The sequence below is a fragment of the Equus caballus genome, chromosome 29, assembly GCF_041296265.1.
Source record: "Equus caballus isolate H_3958 breed thoroughbred chromosome 29, TB-T2T, whole genome shotgun sequence".
Classification (NCBI taxonomy): domain Eukaryota; kingdom Metazoa; phylum Chordata; class Mammalia; order Perissodactyla; family Equidae; genus Equus; species Equus caballus.
Window position 1 is genome coordinate 16,112,088 of NC_091712.1, and position 14,602 is coordinate 16,126,689.

General features: G+C 41.2%; 1 protein-coding gene across 12 annotated transcripts in view; it reads left to right on the top strand.

Moving 5' to 3' along the window:
* NRP1 (neuropilin 1) overlaps positions 1-14,602 on the top strand; it is a 147,455-nt gene that overhangs the window by 47,776 nt on the left and 85,077 nt on the right. For all 12 annotated transcript variants that reach the window (XM_070255428.1, XM_070255431.1, XM_070255435.1 and 9 more), the window contains one exon: positions 9,365-9,546. In XM_070255428.1, the coding sequence (XP_070111529.1) occupies positions 9,365-9,546 (182 nt within the window). The remainder of the gene's footprint in view (positions 1-9,364; positions 9,547-14,602) is intronic.

Consider the following 14,602-nt stretch of genomic DNA (forward strand, 5'->3'; position numbering starts at 1 on the left):
ACTGAACCATGTTAAAAGAGACTCAGTTAACTTGGAAAAAAAGTCCCTTCGGAAGTCTGAGAGGAGAGGAGCAGAAAGAAAGAGAATATTCTTTATTAAAAAACAAGCAAACTTTGAAATAAAGATATAAGGATTTAAAGTAAATAAGAAGAAAGTAAACATGTCCAAAACACCCCCTCTGTCACTTCTTGATGGCTCAACTTGCTAGATAAACCCATCTTGAGACAATCCATGAAAGTAATTCTTTTTTTTCCTGAGAATAGTGGAAAGTTGGCAAGAAGTAAAAATTTTCTATGAAATAGGGAGGTGAACAAGTTGTAAATGATGTTAATATCTTCCAGATGTCACGGTTTTACTTGGGAATTGAATTTATTGTAATTAAAGGCATGTGAATTTTTCTATAAATACGGACTTTGCAAGTTTGACACTGGAAGACTCCATCACTTCTGGAGCAGAGTTGTTTTAAGGGAGGCATTCCTTCTCTTCCATTTAAAATGCATCTTTGGATTTGTAATCTGACTAAAATCAAAGAAATGTTTTCGCATGTGAAGGATTTTTCTCTTCCGTGCCAATAAATCTTAATTATGAAGTGAATTTCTTTAGAAATGAGAAATTCAAATTCCAAACATTTGCCATTAAAATTATATATTTTAACCATTCTTTTACACGTCTTGAATTGTTTTACATATTTATTTCTGAATTAAGTTATTATCCCTTTTCTGTCTTTAAACATATGTGTTTGACAGTCTTGGAGTTTCTGTTTTTGTTAGAGCAGGAGAAAATGGCTCACTCCAGCACCTTCTTTCCTTTTCACTGCAAGCAATGACTGTGGGCTCAGGGCTGCTGAACCAACAGCCAATATGACATGAGAACAGTGAGAAAGTTTCCACCATTGCTCAGTCTCCCAATCCTGCCCTTAGTCTTACCCTGCATCCTACGGGTCTTTGATCTTTTAGGTGATGTAAGTGGACGGTCCCTCCTGCCTTTGGTTTCCACAGCAGCTTCCGAGCTCCGTGTGTCCTACCAGAACTTGGTGCCTGTGGTAGGGAGAATGCTAAGAAGCTTCCCAAGATCCTCAGTCCCTGGTGTACACACACCTTCTCTCAGTTACTCAGTCAATCATTAACCTAGGTGCTGGAGCAAAGGGATTTTTCAGATTTAATTAAGTTACCAAATCAGTTGACCTCAAGAAAGGGAGATTATCCTGGGTGAGCCTAACCTAAGCAGGTGAACCCTTAAAAGGGACTCGGTTTCTCTTGAAGCGTTCTGAAGCGTGAGAAGAATTCAGTGTGAGGGAGAGTCTCTGTTGCTGGCTTTGGGATCTGAGAGCAGTCCTCAGCTCACAGCCAGCGAGGAAATGGAGACCACATTCCTACAAACGGCAAGAGACTGAATCTGCCACAACAGTGTGAGCTTTGACGAGGACACAGCACTAAGGATGAGAACACAGCCCTTCCAAGACCTTGATCTTGGTCTTGTGGTGCCCTGGCCAGAGAGCCCGGCCACGCCATGCCAGGCTTCTGCCCTGTGAGCTGTGAGCTAATAGATGTGCGTTGTTTTAAGCTCCCAGGTTTGTGGCAGTTTGCGCTGCAGCATCAGAAACTCACCTGTTACCTGCTACACCTTTTTTATCTCAGTTTCTCTCGTTCCGAGTTGGTCTTGACCAGCCATGGCTCATTGCAGCCCTCATATTTTCTCACACAGTCAATTGTAACCCCCTTGCATTACCACAGTGAAATCCATTTAGTATCTCTTTTAATTTTACTCCAGTAAATCTTTTTTCTTTAATATTTTCTTTCTTCACTTTTGTAATACTGTATTTCCTGGGACTGTTAACTCTCATACATATTATTGTGTTATTATCTAACCTATTAATCATCAGTTTTTTATAGCTACAATAAAATTATCAATATTTATTATTATGGCCCTGAGGCGTTACAAAAGCTTAAAGATAAAAATTTTAACGTGTGAGATTAGCTTTATGAGTTTTACTGTACTCTGATTGTTTGAGAACAGGTTGTCTGACTATGATGCATATAGAAGCCCTTACTAAGCTTAATCAGAGGGGCCACATCACGGGACAGATGGTAGGTGGACTATTTGTTGTTAGGATTCCGACTCCTAGCGCCCTGTGGAGAGCAGAGCGGAACCCTGCCCCGACTTTTTGCGCCATCCTCTCACCTTTTGGTGCTCTATCAGACGTGCCCCACTCCTTTTCACAGGGTTTTCATGGCCAATGTTTTCAGAAATGGGTGGCCAGGTCCTTCCTGGTCTGTTTCAGTCTGGAAGCTCCACTGAAACCTCTCCACCATGGGTGACCCTGCTGGTATTGGAAATACTGATGGCATAGCTTTCAGCGTCACAGCAATGTACAGCTGCCACAGTGTGAAAACCAACAGATGGTTGGTGTGGGTCCCTGACTGGGAAACGAACCTGGGTTGTGGTGGTGAGAGCACCTAACCTTAACACTAGACCACCAGCGCTGGCTTAGGGGGACGATATGGTGTTGGAATTTCCTGGAGGAGAATTACCTAGAAGCCTGTGGACAAGTACAAGAGTAACAGTGTGTAGGCCTTTCAAGAGGATGATGACATAACAAAAGACAAAAGCATCTGCAGCAATTTTTTGTTACAAGAGAGGTGAGAGGTCTGGCGTCCCATTGATGATCATGGAGTAGGAGGCAGGAGAGATGGTTTGGCTTCAGTATGTCCAGCAGCTGATGAGCAAAGCCGCCTGGTCTCTTCAGCTCTGTGCTCTTCCCACACTGTGGCGTGGGCCCAACCAGCAGGCGGTTACACGTGGGCTCTGGAACTTGTACTCATTTGGAAGCTTAAACAGACAGCAAAACCCTTGGACCCTCAGTCTACTCATAGATGGAACCCAAGTTTAGATGATAAGATGAGTGAAGGAACTCGATGGGAAGATGAAAATGCTGCTAAAATGCTACTCTACTCCTCAAATGAATGGGGAACCATATGTCATAGGATACCCCAACTGAAAAAAAATGCAGACAGTGTCAATGGCATAGTACTTGGTGCAAATATGTATAAACACATAACAAGTATAGAAGTAGTAATTAGAAGTTAGACTTGGGAGGCTGTGTATCTAAAGGATTACTACAAGAAAGGAAAACTGAATTTTAGAAAGTGTCATAAAAGGTGAAAATGGGCCCCAGATCAAAGGCTAATGTCCTACAGTCCTGCTTGTAATTCACAGAGTGAATATGGGAAAGAGAAAAATATGTATATGAAAAAATATATCTTTAGGAAAAATATTTGACATTATTTTAAGGAAGGAAAATTACCCAATTAGAAACAAACGTCAAAGGAGAATATGACAATATAACAAACAAAGCAATATTCCGTTGATAAAAATTAAAATTTTATACAGATTTAGAATGGCTTTCATAGAAATTGGCATTTGACTATAGGCTATGAGCTGCGAGGACAAGAGCCAGGTCATAGCCCAGCCTCTCTGTTCCTCTGAAAATGCCAAGGGATTCTCTGGCAGGGCCTTAGGCTCAGGCCCTTGCCCTCTCCCTGCTCTGAATCTAGGGCGTTGCCGACTCCATCCTGGGGGAGGGCACCAGGCGGGCTCCAGCCCTGGTGGTGGTCAGAGGGCCCTGCCCCTCCCACTTACTCATCATGGGGGGTGGATGGACCTGCATGACCCAGGCGCTGCCCTGTCCCATCTTTACTGGACCTCTCTGTGTTCAGGCCCAGGGTGCTGGCGCTAGGAAGAAAACAAAATCACAGCTCCCATTCAGTACCAATCCAGCCTCCACTTCTGTTTCATCTCTATTGCCCAGGCTGGGCTTTGGTTCCAGTCGTGTGGTCCCTGAACATCCATCCTGAGCAGGAGGACCAGGACAGCTCTGGGAGGAAGCCCATCAATGGCCACCATCAGTCCCACTGAAACGTTCAATTCATGTGACTCCCTGAAGGCCAAGAGCTCTCTCTGTCTCGGTCTCTGTCTCTCTTTCTCTCACACACACACATGCACGTATACCTTTGCACACACCAAGATGTCTGTTTATATAGCTCTAAGCACACCATTAAGAAAATCAGTAAAGTATTATTTGATATGGCATTTTTCTAGCAAGAATGACCAGTTGAAAAATTGAATTACGAGTTTATAATGAATAATTCTAAAATAAGAGCCCATACCTATTCCCCACACCCCCAAAATATGTATGAAAAGGAGTAACAAGAGCAGATATTGGAACCAAATTTGCCCCAAAGTAGGCAGTGTTGAAAGGATACAAACTACTTCCTGCATGTCTCTTACCCAGTGCCTCCCAGCTCTGGGCTCCGGGGATGGTACCACCTGGTAACTGCCTTCCTGGGATCGCTGTGGAGACTATGTGAGATAACACATCTGAGAGCACTTTGTAACATGGAAATTACGTGCAAATGGCAAGTGTTATTGCCAGCATTTCAGACAGTATGAGATCAAATCCAATTCACTTGAACTTTCTAGTACCAAAAAAAAAAGTCACAGAGCACCTCATTGATTCAGCTGTTTAAAAAAAAAAGGGCAAAGCATTCGATTTACTTCCAAATAAAATATCATAAAAGATAGTATTATCTAACCAAGAAATATAAAATTGTTAGCTAGGCAATAAAGTATTGATTTGCTACTTTAGTTACAGGTAGTTAATGCTTTTTAAAAATAACTTTTATCTGATTGCAAAGGAACATTTGTCTATTGTAAAACTTTTGAAAAATACAGAAATGACTGTAAGGAGCATAATCTCACTACCCAGAGATGACCACTTATTAACAGCTCCCCATATGTCCTCTCAGTTCTTTTACTATGTAGGAATAAAAATTGAGAATATACTATATATAGGGGTTTATGTTCTGATTTTTTGCTTCTTATATCATAAGCATTTTCATATGTTAGAAAAAGATCTTTTGTTGAACATGCTTTTTAATGGCTGAATAATATCTCATGATATGAATGTATGTAAATTCCTTTTTGTTTCCTTCCTGTCTGCCTTATTTCCATTTCTCCCCATTATTATAAATAAAGCTTCAGGCAATGCTCTTTTGCATAAATATTTGACATTATTCCAAATCATTTCTTTAGAACAGATTTCTAAAAAATGCTTTCACTAGATAGGATGCTATGAACCTTGTAAGGTTTTTCATGTCTCTTGATTAGAACACTGCAAGCAAGCCAGAACTGTTACGGGATGAATCTCGTGTAAAATCGCTCAGAAACACAGATGCAGACTAATTGGCTCCTCCTAGTTCCATCATTGTATATTTTTATTTCCAAATCCTCTTTCTAATACTCTGCGAGAAAATCTGTTCTCTTCTGGGTGTCCGTAAGGCAATTCTTGGACAGCAGCACATTTATCGTTTACAGGTTGTTCAGTTGGGACCGCCATTAATGCCTTGTGCAAAATAAACCAAAGATCCAAAGAAACACATTTTTGCAGGTGAAAATTATGTGAGCCAGCATCATTTCTCACTCTGGTTTATGATGTCAGGTATCAAATTTCTCCATTATTAATATGCATATTCACATGGGGGTAGATCCTCTTGGAAGGAGATTAAAAAGACACCACTACCTAAAATCCCCCTTCTCAAGGCGAGAAAGTCCAGAAGCTGTGAGGGGGCTGGTACAGTAGCTCCCCACACAGACAACACCCTGCAGGGGATCAGCTTCCTTTCCATTAACGGGCTCCACCAGAGAGCGTCAGGGGTCGTTTGTCCTTGCGGGAGAAAACCCGACTTAGGTAACGCTCACCGTTCGTCTATTCAGCACTGTGTACCTGCAAAGCCCTGAAACCGCTCGCCACTGAATGAACACATTTCTCATTTCCCAGCACTTTTCCCCTTCCTTGGCCATTTTCCTAAAACCATAATTCAAACTTTCCAAAAGAAAAAATAATCCCTGGGTAATCCTTTCAAGAATTCTTAGAAGGAAATCCTTATTCTTTTATCACTCTTATGGGAAACCTAACTCGTGATTACTATTAGGATTCAAAATGTTTTCACCACCTGTATATACCAAGGTGGGTGAGCGTAGGGGGACGTAAGCCCAAAGGCCTTTAGCTTAAGAAACTTGAGCTCTGAGGCCGGGGCACTCGTGAGAAGAGCCACCCAGTGTGTCACATCCTAAAACTGCCGCCTTGGGAAAGTGTGAATTGTGAAAGGGCTAGGTGCAGAGATCTATTACCTCCCAGGAAATGCAGGCGGCTTTACCATCATCATGATTACCATACTAATCGTCACTAATGATGCTCAATCAGTGCCGAAAGGGAAAGCTTTAAGGAAGATTTAAGAAAAGAAATGGGAGGATGGTTGGTTGTCTTCTGAATATTTTGAAAGTCCAGGTGACATTTTTCATTCCTGTGATGATTAGCGGGGAGAGTGCGGTCTGAGGAAGGACTTTCCTTAGCTGGGCCCCATGTCTGCGCTCGGAGCAGGGCGAGGAGGCGCCCCGCTGCCAGGTGCCTGCGCAGAAGGCTGGGGCACTTTGGAGCCAGACATGGCGGCCTCCTTGTCACCTGGAGCACTCTTCTGCCACAGCAGGCTCCAAATGGACAGAAGAGTGGGCCTTCTGAGCCCTCCTCTGGCTTTTACGAATTAGATTCCAGAGACACAATTGCCAGTCCCTCTAGCAGCTGGAGCGTGTCGGTTTAGAATGAGAGTCAAACAGGAGCCTCCATTGTCACCTCGGTGGGTCTCTGCTGCGGAGACTGGGGATCTTGACATTCCAAGAAATGCAGTGTTTGCCACACTGGCAGCAGTAACAGAGCAATGTGCAGCCGACTAGGGGATCAAAATTTGCAAACTCAGTATCCTGGGCCTTGGGCCAATGCAGGCTGGGTGCGTTGCTGTGGTGACACATTTAGTCTCTAGGGAGGGATGCTGGCACACCAGCTGCATTCCTGGCATCACATTTGCCAGCGAGAAACTTATGGAGTGGAACTGGTATCAACTCCAGAGGGAGATGCAAGCTGCTTTCTTAACTTCTCTGGCAATACCACCCCTTGCAACTTGTGCGCATACCCCCTCCTGAATATTTACATGAACTGCTATTTGCGACACTCTTCAGGACCCTGTTGGGTGGTACTTTGAATGGAAGTTCTAAGACGATAGCAGCATTCCTGTTTGGAATTGTAACTATTGTATCCCTGAATAATTCAATTTCCTAAAATTGGCACTTAACGATGCAAGGACTTATCTCTTGCTGGGAAGAGATTCTAATCCCTCTCTCCCTTTTAAAGATAGCTTTTACTGGTGCCAAGAGGAGGGCCTAGTATTTACCATTAGAAGGTATATGAATTAAAAACTGGCTTCTTTCTCTGTTGCAATTGGCTGGCACTCTATTAGCTGAGGTCTCTCCTACCAGGGAGAAAGAAGTGCCCTTAGTTCTCGGGACAGCCTGGCCCACCTCTCTTATTTGTGCCTGGAAGGCAAACGCACTAGGATATGGCCACTTAGTATTCAGACCATGTCAGGATTCCAGTAAAAAGCCTATATTGCAGAGCTGGACGCATAGTTGCCAGACCAGACACAGTCAACAGTTCAAATCACAAGTTAAATTATAAGAAGCGTGGAGCAAAACATTCAGACCTGTCTAGTCAGTGAAGCAGTACAGATAAAAGGAGTTACTACCTAAATGCCAACTGGGGAAGCTTAATGAATACAGAGATGGTGTTCTCTCCATTGCCCCCCGCTGACTGTAAAGGCTAATGAGGATTTTGAACATAATGCTTTCTTCATCCTCCTCCTCTTCTTCCTTTGTCTTTTAACATACAAAGCATCTCCCAAAGATGGAGAGAGGAAGGATTCCTGTGTGTATTTCCATAGTCTTGCAAAGGGACAGCGAGGCCAGCAGGCCAGTGATTACTACTGGAAACATCAGATGCAGCTAAGGAAGTACGGTTAATACAATAATGCACATATGTTAATACTCAGTTCCATCAACGTCAGCTTTATTTTCTTCTTGATATACACAAAGCTGGCACACGATTTTAACTGATGAGGTAATGTCATTTTTAATTTAGAGAGCCTTAGCTGTCCACTTTAACTAGTGAGATCATCTTTGCAGTTGTCTCATGAGACTTTATGTAAACCTAAGTCATGCATCCTGGACAGTTGGAAAAAGGGCTGTTAAAGATGACATTGGTCATCACGAAGATTTCCCCTGCTTTGATCTCTTTTAAATTGCCAGATGCAGTTTATGTTGCTGCCATATTTTAACCATTCCTGAAATTAATACATCCCAGAACTTTTGAACCAGTTAAACACAGAAATAAAATAAAGGTTTGAAATGAATGGATTGTAATGTTTTCATGTCGGTTCTAGAAGAAAAATGGAAGACAAATCAGATTATCTGCTTCCTGGGTGAGTTGGTAAATAAAAATAAAGAGCAGAACAAGACACTAAGAAATATATAATGCCAAACAAACAAAAATCCTCCTATTTTCCTGGGGGATGCTAGTTTATTGGAGATGGTTTTCCACTTTTTAGAGATAAAGAAGGTCCTGGCATATCTGTTATCTCAGTGCAGTCTTTGGAGTAATATTTTATTGTCACTTCCTTTATCATTTGTCTCCTTAGTGTATTATTATTAAGCCTGAATATTTTAAATCACATCACTTTAGTGATTTCAGCTGTGTCATATTTCCTTTGCAAACAACAATATTCCTTTAAAGATTCGGGCTGGTAGGGATAAACAAAGTTACTCTCCATTTTTAAATAAACTTTTTTCTTTGGAGAGATTAGGGTCTGCAATTCAAGTGTAGTTTTTGGGGGAAGATGATCTGTGTTTTAACCACGGTGGATACTGAGAGAGTTTTTTCTAAGAAGCCTGGAGTTGGTGGAATGGACTTAAATAGTAAAGAATCTGTTTATTATTCTGTGGCCATATGTTTAGAGGGTAGCTCACAGAAATCAAAGTATTGTTCATGGAGGAGCTCCAGCCAAGGAGACATTTTGAATTCATAAAAGAACTTCACAGTTTGAAAAGAATGCACAGCATTATATATTGACACCCCAGTCCCACAGACAAAGGAACACAATTTAATAATAGAGAATTATGCTCATAAGATTTTTCTTGTTCTTGTTAATTGGTTACTTTAACTGACATTGTCTGCAAGTATAATGGACACCATTATTCTTAATAGTTCTGTGTTGCCAGATGATGTATACAGACATGATGTAGTCCATTTTAATTATTTCATTTTGCTAGATTTTTTCCCCCTCCGTGTAATACAGTGGCGAATGCAAACAGCAGTATTTCCCCCCAACAGGCAGTGATAAACAATGCTGGTTTCTAAAGTACTGAGATTAAAAGGGCATTTCTTGCTGACCTAATGTTTTATTCCATATTTATGTGTTAGGTATGACTACGTGGAAGTCATCGATGGAGAAAATGAAAACGGACGTTTATGGGGAAAGTTCTGTGGAAAGATTGCCCCTTCTCCTATAGTGTCTTCAGGGCCATTTCTTTTTATCAAATTTGTCTCTGACTATGAGACACACGGTGCAGGGTTTTCCATTCGTTATGAAATTTTCAAAAGAGGTGAGTAACTTACAGTAGAACAAGTATGTTTAAACGTTCATTAACATTGTTTGATTTCATGAAAGCCAAAGAGGAAAGAAAGACAAGAGGTTATGCCTTTATCCTTTTGTAAAAATATCGTACATTCCCACTTCAAAAATATTGGAAAATACTTTAAACAAAGAAAAATTACCCAATGTATGGAGACAGTGTGTTTAAAATTTTTTAGAAAGTAGTATTTCAGGAGTCAAAATTACATCATTCTAATGTGTTACCCAGTGTTTATAAGGTATATACTCAGTAAAACTCTTTTAAGAGCATTTATTCGTATCTTTCTTCCTCAAAAATAAGTTTGATCAACTCTTGAACTTTGAGTTCTTTTGTTAAAAATGCGTGAGTCCCTCTTATCTTAAAGCCACATACATCTAGTTCCTTTTATTTTATTGCAAAATTCAAAACTGGTAGTTTCCAGAAAAAGCAAAGCAATCCACTAGGCTTGGAATTTCTAAAGGTATCGGGGGAAGAAGAGGCTTTCTGCTCATGGAGGGCGGGGTGGGGAAGGGGCTTCTTGGAGGAGACAAAGTGGTGATGCTCGGCATGGCGTTCCCTTTAGGAGCATCAGCTGCTCCTGCAAGACGGTCACTTACTGATCTTCTGTTATAACGGCGTGTACTGGAATGGGATGGAATCTGACAGTTCATAGTCTCCCAGCCTTGAGGAATTAAACACACATATATGTCAATTGATAAACAATGTATCTTTATGTGAATGTCACTGTTTTTTCCAAGTCTGTAGATTCCCTTTATGTGTTAAAAACAGCCTACCCTTTTAAGTTGACATCAATGTGTGGGGGATGATCCAGGAAGAGAGGCTCAAGACTTGAATGTATTGTCCTGGAATATAGGAGAAAGAGCTTTTTTAATAGAAAAAATCTAGCCACAGAAATTACAAAAGCCTGAGGTCTTCTGGTTCACTGGCAACTGAGAATAATGAAAAGGAGAGTCATTAGGAGTTTCTGGGAACGTTGGTACAACTTCTTTAAATTTCAAAGAAATCTGACACTGCCCCATATAAATATGGGTAGGTAGAGAGAACTTTCTTCAGAAATTTATCTAAGTACATACTTAGAAAACCTTTAGTATAAATAATAGTGTGCACACGTCATTAGTATGTACAGATGATTACATATGTACATATTTCTTGTGATGAAAGCTGTTTGACTTGTTATATAAATCATATTGTACATGTACATATGCGTATACACACACACATATCTACATTTGCTTGCTTACCTGCATGTGGCACCATCAAAGAAAAAAGGTGTCAAAAAAGGGGGTAAGAATAGCCTTTTATTTTCACTGTTTCTCAAAGATCTGAAGATGGTTGAAAGAGACGAGAGAGAGAGAGATCTGTCACTAAGTCATTAAGAATTCCTCCTCTTCCTTCCAAATGAACTCAGTTCCCTACATTTCTGTTAGTCTCAGATGTAATTTCCCTGTCCAGCTGTCCAACGCCATCCTTGATACTTGAAGCCTTTTTTCGTTCTTTCTCTGCTTGCCTCCCTACATCTGATATGCCTTCTAGTTCTTTTGAATTTTCATCCAAAGGTCTCAGAGAGTTGCAGCTTCTTTTCCATGTTCACTGCCTTTAACCGAAGAGGGCCGATTTGGGATTCTCCCCGTGCTCTTATCCAACACACAGCTTCTCAAACAGTCATCAAGCCACTGTCCCCAAAATGCGTATCACAGGTCTCCATCATCGATGGTCAATCCTCAGTATCCCATTGGGTCAAGGGCAAGGCTTGACATGAACCACTCCAGATCTTCTCCAGCTTCAGCTCTCACAAGTGCACAACCTGGCTTCCTGCCTCAGGCTGGCACACTGGGTACATTCCACACACCTAAAGGTGAATTTTAATTCTGCTACTGACTGTCTGGGTGAGTGTACAGAGGCTCATCTGAAAAATGGGTAATAGTATCTAGCACAGCCTTGTTATGAAGATCAGTTGGAATGAAAACGTGTAGCCAGTGCCTGTCACCAAAGGTGTGTTCAATAAACACTAGCTGTTATGGTGATTATGGATGAAGCTGATGCCTTCAGTATTCATAACCCTTGCTCTCCTCTGGTTTATGGCCCTTAACTTCCATGGAAACCTGGCTTTAAACGGATTCTTCTCAGGAAGCACTTCCTAATTTGTCTATTTTTATTTCCTTACACATATATCCAATTTGTCCCCTATATGTATACACACACACGTATACACATATGCATATTGTATTCATACACACACGAAGTATATTTCACTTAGCACTATGTTTCTCCTTAGTATTTTCACATTTCTTCATTGTATACATGTTTCATTTCCCGACTAGATTGGTACCCCCTGAAATGTGCAAAGTAAACATCTTTTTTTCCCCTCACTGCACATACTATAGTCCTTACAGTACTCCATAAAAAATTATTAACTAATATAATATACCTTTATATACATTGTATATGCATATACATTTATATAATATACATTCGTGTGTACATATCTAAGTTCATGGACATTCCTTCCTGAAAAGCCATTTAATGATATTACAGAAACTGTGAATCTTTCTTCTTTTCAAACCATGGCACTTCTTCTAGGATGCAGCAGTTTCAGTTTTTCTTAACACTAAATTAAATAATCATAGCTGAATCAATAAATTAATCCTTCATCCATTGACTTAGAAGTTTCCTGTCAATAGATTACACTTCTGAGGAAGATTTAGGCCATCCCTGCATCCCAAGGGCTGCATTTCTAGAGGCCCACCTTTGCCTGACAGTCAGCAAGCCTGGTTCCCACCTCTTCTACGCTTCCTGGAGCCATCGTGGACACCCTAATTCTCTCCCCAGGCACCCCACTTTCCCTTTCTACTTTTCTCTTCCCAGCTGCTGAAACCTTGAGCCATCAGCCCCAAAATTATTCCTATTCACCTAGAGAAATTTCTCTAGGAAATTCACCCCCGCCCCCCCAACCCCTTTTCCCTGTCCTTCCTTTGATCTGGGTCATCCAGGCCCAAATGCCAGAAGAAGCTGTAGAGGTTTTCTGTGTGGGCCCCAGTGTGGGGGAGGGGTGGCATTTATTGAGAACAGGATTGGTCACTTAGTATGTTATTTGACTGAGTCGGTATATTTCATCATAATTCTAAAGAGAGTATCTTAGCTCTTGTCATTCTCCATCCTTATTGTCATGAACAGTGATGTGTGGCACTCAGAGCTACACAAGGTACTCTCAGTCTTGCAAATGATGTCGAAAGCCTGTGTTCACTGGCTCCTGATGCTGTGTGTGCATCACTCACACCAGCAGCTCATTCACTCCTTGGCACATGGAGCTGCTTGCCCTCCCTCCTGTTTTTTGCTTGTGGACTCACCACAAAATTCTTTAGCCCATTCTGGCCAAGGTCCTTTCTGGGGAAGTGATTGCTCAAGTGTGGCAAACTTAGGCAACAGTGAATGAGGAAAATATTAAAAGAAATTTTCATGTATAATGGAGGAAGTAGGAAATTACAGAGTCTTTAAATTAGAAGTGATTTTTTTTTTCTCAAATCCTAAAGCCTACCTCCCATTTGTTATGCACAGAGTCTGAGGCCCAGAAAAGTTAAGAGGCCACCCAAAGCCACGCGGCAGGTGAGTGGTAAAGGCAGGACTGGGACTCAGATCTCCTCGTGCTTGATCCAGTTCTCTTCCATTACCCCATGATCTTTCCCCAGGTCTTGTCAAAATACCTTAGAAAACCTGGACTAGCGTCTAAAGGTATCTGACATAACAAGGGCACAAGGAAAGCAATGAAAATTTATTTGATTTTGAATGTATGTCCTTAATTCCTGTCATTTTTTTTTCTGTCATTAAATCTGAATCTTACCTGAACAATTTTATCATTTTTTTTTTTTTTTTGATGAAGATTAGCCCTGAGCTAACATCTGCCACCACTCCTCCTCTTTTTGCTGAGGAAGACTGGCCCTGAGCTAACATCCATGCCCATCTTCCTCTACTTTATATGTGGGATGCCTTCCACAGCATGGCTTGACCAACAGTGCGTAGGTCTACATCCAGGATCCGAACCAGCAAACCCCAGGGCTGCCGAAGTGTGACCTTAACCACTGCACCACCCGGCTGGCCTCAATTTTATCATTTTTAAGAAGAAGAAAATATTAATACCTGCATTAAATCCTGCTGCTTGCTTTGCCTTACAAGGACCTAGCCAAGTATTTTTTGCCCCAGGGAGGAGGTTGGAGGTCTCCAGGGTCACTGTTCCTACATTTTGGAAATAAAATTCTAAAGGGTTCCCAATATCGTATACATGTATATACTGGTTAAGATTCAGCGCTCCCACCAGCACGGCCCAGGTTTGTTTCCTGGTCAGGGAACAACTACACCCGTCTGTTGGTTGTCACACTGTGGCGGCTGCATGTTGCTGTGATGCTGAAAGCTACCTCATCTCTGGTATTTCAAATACCAACAGGGTCACCCATGATGGACAGGTTTCAGCGGAGCTTCCAGACTGAGACAGACTAGGAAGAAGGGCCAGGCAGGGTTCTGCCCTGCTGTACACAGAGGGTCGCTGGAGGATGAGTCCACTCGATGGCACTAATGAAAAGCATATATGTGTGTGTGTGTGTGTGTATATATATGTGTGAGTATATATATGTGTGTGTGTATATGTGTGTGTTTGTATATATTATGGGTGTGTATGTGTGTATATGTGAATGTATATATGTGTGTATGTATATATGTATTTGTATATGTGTGTATGTGTGTGTATATATATGTGTGAGTATATATGTGTGTTATATGTGTTTTTGTATGTGTGTGTATATGTGTGTGTGTATATGTGTATGTTATATGTGTGTATGTGTGTATTTGTATATGTGTGTGTATATATGTGTGTCTATATATATATTCTTTGTGAATTAATGACTTAAATTGGCATAGCCGCTGTCATCTCAGAAGCTACCAAAAACTAAGAAACAGATTATAAACTATACAACACATTCCATAATCTCTTTACCTGGAATTGACATGGCAAAACACTACATGTTAATAATTTTTT